Source organism: Podarcis gaigeae (genome assembly GCF_964106915.1).
Source record: "Podarcis gaigeae genome assembly, chromosome: 6".
NCBI classification, from domain to species: Eukaryota; Metazoa; Chordata; class Lepidosauria; order Squamata; family Lacertidae; genus Podarcis; species Podarcis gaigeae.
The window spans coordinates 57455387-57461477 of NC_139682.1; the positions used below are offsets into that span (position 1 = coordinate 57455387).

The window sequence follows — 6091 nt, forward strand, 5'->3', positions numbered from 1 at the left end:
CCATCTAGTACAGCATCCTGTGGCTAAACAGGTGTTTTGGGGAAGCCAAAAGCAGGATGTCAGTGCAGTAGTGTCGTCCCCACTTGTGATTCATTGGAAATGGCATTCAGAGTCATACTGCCTCTGATATTGGAGGTAACATAGCCCTCGCAACTAGTAGCCATTTTCTCCAGGAAGGAGACTCCATGCTGTTGTCTCAGAACACAAGCTGGCCTCCAGGTAGCTTCTATATTGGCTTTTCAGCCAGACGTGACATTTTGCCTGTACCTTGGGAAATTAAATATTTAGAAGCGGACATGTGTCTGTTGCTATGCAATCAGGACAAAACCCACTGAAACCTTGGCTGGTGATTAAAGTTAGAGCATTTGATTTGTTAAACCCATGGTTTACTTTTTGTTTGCTTAAAATATTTACTTATACCTCCTTCAGTCTGACAGCAGGTCTCTTAGGCAGCTGATGCAAGAGAAAAGTAAAACAGAATAAACGCAAGAAAATATCATCACATTCCATGTAAACACTCTTTCTCTTCCCTGCAAAGGCTTTCATAAACTTCTTAATACCTTCAGAAGGCTATTTTGGGCCTTGCTGGGAAGGAATTCCATACCACTGATGGAAGGCCTTCAGCTTATTGCCCTCCTAGCTTGCTTCCAAAGGTGGTGGCACTCAAAGCAGAGCTTCTGGTGATGATTGAAAATCTGCCTAGGTGTTTAAGGAGACGGACTATTATTTAGAATGTCCTTATCCTAAGTCACTTCAAAATGACTGCTCAAAACAAATTATGATGAATGCTTAACAAAGTTTGGGCGGTGGTTAGGCAAAGTCAGCTATTTATTCAGTTCAGTATTCATTCTGATTTGTTTGCGAGGACATTACATTATTTTTCCATCACTTGCCTTGTCTCAAAAACAGTCCCAATTTTGGAGAGAAGCAGGTTTGTTGCGCAAGACTGCCAAATAAGCTTTAAAAGTTAAAACCAGCAGTGAATTAGGCCTGGAAACAGTGGAGAGAGTTGCTAAGATGTATTTCGTTATCAAAATGTGAATAATATTTGGCACCTCTAGAATTCCCCCATTCCTCAACAAAGAAATACACATGATGGAAAGTAAATCAGACTCTCTTGCCGTAATATATTATGCAAGTTAAGGGGTGGGAAAGAGGAGGACCCTTTACAATCTTCTTGTGGAAGGAAGTTTTGTTTGAAGTTGTGAATATTTTGACAGGAACTTGGTGATACTAGATGGTATAAAGGAGGTTCCACAAAGTATAGGGGCCATTTGCCAGGGTGGATGGGGGAGCAATTGGAAATGGAAGAGGAAGATGTATTTATTGTTGCAAGCTTTATTATCACAGAGTCCTCACTGACTCCTAGCACTCGACTCCCTGCAACTTCTAAATAAATTATATAAAGTCTGGCTAATTCTGCTAAAAAATCCCAAGACTTCAGAATTGTGAAATCTCTGGGATCATGGAACTCTGTGTCAGAAAGAGTATATAAGGCAAAGTTTTAAAGTGGAATGAAGTCCTCATCACTGTCTTTTATTTCTAGAGCAAATGACACGTACTAGGACCCTCAATACTTTACAATAATAGAGAGAAATTCACAGCAGTCCCTACACACAAGTGTGTAATTTAATAAAGATAAGACGAACAGTGAGAGGAAGAAATGGGAGAAGGTCATGCTGGTGCTGGACACATTACAATTAGAAGCTATTTTTGATGGGCTATTTTCTTGTGTGTTTTTAAAATGCAGGTTTACCTGAGTTACAACAATGTTACTGCACTGAAGACATTAGTAGCAAAGGCCAACTGGGTGCTTACCTCCGAAAGAGACAAGGTAGCTGACCCCATCCTCAAGCAACTGTTCAGTCTCAAATGCAAAACATGTAGTCAAGTATCCAAGCATCTCATCCCAGTTTATCTTTGTTGTGGTAGGAATCATGGTTTTCAGACTGCAAGCACTATTATTTTTGTTCTCAAGAATTGTGCATACAATGAAACTTGTTGGACTATATTTGCATTGAACTGGAATGTAGATATTTTTTGTTGGAGGTGCCATTTTTGTGGTTTTAATCACCCCTGCCTTTGCTCTCTAAGGTCAAGATGTACACACTGGAAGAGGACAAATTCCTCTCTATCCGAATAGAGATGACCATCTGCATTGATGCCATGCAGGCCTTTCTGCTGCTCTCGGACCTGCGACACAGGCACGAATGGGACAATCATTATGCGTAAGTACTTTGGTGGTTAACAATTGTTTTTTAGTTAGGGATGGTATCCACAATTCCCATTTTCATATTTTGAGATATTTGTGCTCATGTAGTTAAAAACAAACAAACCCAGAAGCTGAGATTCTTGGAACAGTAGATTCTGTGCCCAATGCACATTCTTTTCTGTGCTCATGTAGAATCTCGGCATAACTCAGATCTGAGGTTATTTAGCTACTCTACCAATGATACTAGATACAATAGCAGGCCTCCTCCTTTATGCCCTCACAACTTTGATCACTCCCAAAAGTTATCCAATTAGCTCTAGTTGCTCTTTATTGTTGCGGTTGCACAAATATAAGAACCTAAGATAAGGTCTCCTGGTCAAAGTTCAGCATCTTGTATCACACAGCGGCCAGCCAGATGCAAAAGGGCAATTGTCATCTCCAGTTGTTCACCTTCTGATTTTCCTTTTTGCAGGAGTTCTGAACTTGTTCAACAAGTTGATAAAGAGGACATGATCTATCATGTTGTTAGCCATACTATGAGCGAGGAAAACAAGCCTCAGGACTTTGTCATCCTCGTGTCACAAAGGAAGCCTTGCAGCAAAGGGTATGTTGCCAAACATCACCTCTTCACTGCAACTTTTGGGCATCTGTTCCGCTTCAGATATGGTGCACACACATCTGTAAAGAGACCAGTGCCCAGGTGGCCTTTCAAAATCTCTTCTGCAAACTTCATTTCACCAGTTTTGAACAAAAGCTAAAGGCAAGAACTAGGCTAGCTCAGGGCAGGTTCAGCCTATTGAGTAAGCAGAACAAGATTTATTTGGGGGTTGTTATGGGCATGGTGAACGTCAAAGCAGAGAGGGAAAAGTTCAGTGCACTTGTTCTAACTGGGTTTCCTTTCTTTCCAGTGATCCATATGTTGTAGCATTCAGATCTGTCACACTGCCAACACATCCAGCAAAACCAGAATATACCCGTGGGGAGACCTTGTGTTCTGGCTTCTGTATTTGGCAGGAAACAGATGAGCTCACCAAGGTAGGCATTAAGCTTTCTAAAAGTGCAGCAGAGGAATGAGTGCTAGTGGCTCAGTTTGGACATGGATAATGGGGAATGTCCCATGGATCCCCTTTCCCTACTTATGCAAGGATTCTGCTCCATTTCCAGGTTTTGGGCACCAGGTGAAAACTTTTCTCTATAACCAGGCTATTGGCTGATTAAACAAACTATGGCCTTTTAAATGTGTTTGTGGGGAGTGGGGTTATTGGTTTGCTTTTGTTTTTTATTACGCATTTTGTGTTCTCATTTTGTATTTTTAAGTTGTAAACTGTCCTGTCCAGATGAAGGGTGGTATGAACATTTAATTAATAATAATAATAATAATTGGCCATGATTTCCAACTAGGGACAATGGTTTCTAAACGCATAGTTTGGAAGTCAGCACTAACTGTAATCTGCCCAATTTAAGAAACCATGGGAAACTATGGCTAAAGCAACTCGGAAACAGTGGAGGCTGGAGACTATGAGCCTCTGTTCTCCAAACTGGTTCAGTTCCCAGGGATGTATTTTATAGCATGAGTTCACCCTATTTGTTCTGAGAGTAGCTTTGTGTACCAGATTACCTTTATAAAGTGTTACAAATCTTTTTTTCCTGATGTTAGAATAGATGCTGTTTGTGAAATATTGAGACATAGCAAATCACTTGCTGTGAATTCCTTTTATGTACCATTGGTTAACGCAACACTTTTCTCTATGCAATCACATATACCAATGTATTTGGGAATGGTTGTGTGGAAAAAGAAGTCAGGGACCTGCGTGTGTGTGCCAGCTTTTAGCCTCTGCCCATTTCTAGCTCCAAGGTTTTTCTGGCTGTAGGTTTTTGTGATTTAAAATGGGCACAAACCCTAAAAACAAAAGAAGAAGCACCACCAGTGTAATGGTTTGGATTGAGTTTGTGGGTTGCTATTCCAGGATTCTTGCAATCATTTCCAGAGATGGCTCAAGATGTTCTGATACTTAAGGCAGAAAATCCACATGGTGTCTCTCCTGATACATGCACCCACAGATGTACACTAACTAGTTCCTTGTTTGCTGCCTTTGCATTGTACCTTGACGCCTGCTGCTGCTTTGCATTCCTCTGAATAAACCAGTGTCTTGTGCAAGTTAGGAATTAGAACTGAGTTCAAGGAGCCAAAGGTCCTCTGGCATTGCTTTCAACTATTACATTGAGGGGGGAAATCCATTCTTAGTTTGGGGTCAGTAAACTGAAGCCTTCCCAGGAACTAATTGATAAGATGCTTTTTTGTTTTTGTTTCCAGGTGTCGTATTACCACCAGGCCACTTCAGGTGTTTTGGCCTACATTACAACTAACATTGCTGGCCTCTCTTCAAGCTTCCATTCCACCTTTCAAGCCTGTGAACAGTTCCTCCAGAAAAACAAAGACAATCTCTCGGTTGGGCTTCAGAATCTTTAGTTGTACAGAAACCAGTCATCTTTGTCTGACAATGAGCATCGTTGTAAATATTGAAATGACGGCTCAATGTATGTGATAAAAGGAGAGGAAAGAAACAGGTTTATTCAAATGCACAAATTGCACAGCCCTCACTTGTGGAGGGAAGTCACTTTTATTGGCTTATGATCAGAATGAAGATTTTTATGCAGTAAAATTTAATGATCAATAACTTAGCAATCATGTTTGCACTTCAGGAAGCAATTTGTTCTGATCTGTCCTGGGTTTTACATGTCCTTAATTGCACCTGTGTTGGCTTCTGTTGAAGCCTTGTATATATTTGATTGGCAGAGAAATGTGATGTCAAGAAAAACTTGAAAATGGACTGTTTCTTTCTGTGTCCAGAACACTAGGTGGGAGAACAACTTTCAACTGAAAAATCAGTAGCTTAAAAATGAATTTTCATATAGAGGTGAAATGTTTTTTAAAGTGCTTTTTAATGAGCTTCACAAGAATTCAGAACAAATTCATTGCAACAATTGTTCTTCATTGGAAGAATCTACAAACTAATTTTTGAATTGGTGGAGGGCATTCTTAACTACCTACAGTGCACATTGCACAAAATCAGCACAATATTAAATCATGTCACATGTTAGCTTTTCTTTAACAATTATTTAGTATCAATGTGTCTTTCTTGAATGTTGGAAGTTTTTTTATCATCAGTCTGAGCCTGAGGGAGATTAAATTATTTTGCCCTGGCGGTGCTGTCCTTCTTATGTAAAAAATCATTCAAACTTGCCCTTCTAGTACTTGGAATGAAGGAGGATGAATAATCTATTATTTGATCCATAAACCAAGTACCTCATCTTCTGTTTTACTAGGTGGGTATATTCTCTTACTCTTTTGTAGTAAAGTTTGCCAGTTCTGGTTTTGAATCTTTTTGACAGAGCTGTGGGACTTTATTGACATTTCTCTCAATAAAAGAATATTTAAAAATTTAAAAGCTCCTGAGTTTGCATTTATTGGGCACAAACTGCTCAGGTGCTATTGGAGGCTATGGTGGCATACCTCCATTTTATAATTATATATGTGCATGTTAACAAATTCTCATTTCATGCTCCGTAGGGTTTAGTGCTGACACTGTTAAGCACATAACATATATTCCTGGGTTCTGAAGCTGCCCATAACATGGATGGTATATCAGTGAGGCTGTTAACTCTGGTTAAGGATTGGTTTACATGCTTCAGCAGCAGAGCTGAGAACTGCAGTAGATCTCTTTCTTGTACATGAGATCACATTGTATGGGTAGCAGTTGTGTAACAATGTATGGTCCCCCAAGAACCACTGATGTCTGCCAAAGTCAGCCTGCTTCTAGGGTTTTCTTGCTTTGCTGCACATGTATGTCAGGCTTCTGCATTCACATTATGCAAGCG

The 6091-nt window shown here is 40.0% G+C and overlaps 1 protein-coding gene across 2 annotated transcripts in view; it reads left to right on the top strand.

The window, feature by feature from the left end:
- The window catches only part of ACOT11 (acyl-CoA thioesterase 11), a 59070-nt gene extending 53409 nt beyond the window's left edge, over positions 1-5661 (top strand). For both annotated transcript variants that reach the window (XM_083742639.1, XM_083742640.1), the window contains 5 exons: positions 1751-1834; positions 2095-2228; positions 2685-2816; positions 3121-3247; positions 4527-5661. In XM_083742639.1, the coding sequence (XP_083598765.1) occupies positions 1751-1834; positions 2095-2228; positions 2685-2816; positions 3121-3247; positions 4527-4682 (633 nt within the window). In that variant the 3' untranslated portion in view covers positions 4683-5661. The remainder of the gene's footprint in view (positions 1-1750; positions 1835-2094; positions 2229-2684; positions 2817-3120; positions 3248-4526) is intronic.
- The last annotated feature ends 430 nt before the right edge of the window (positions 5662-6091 follow it).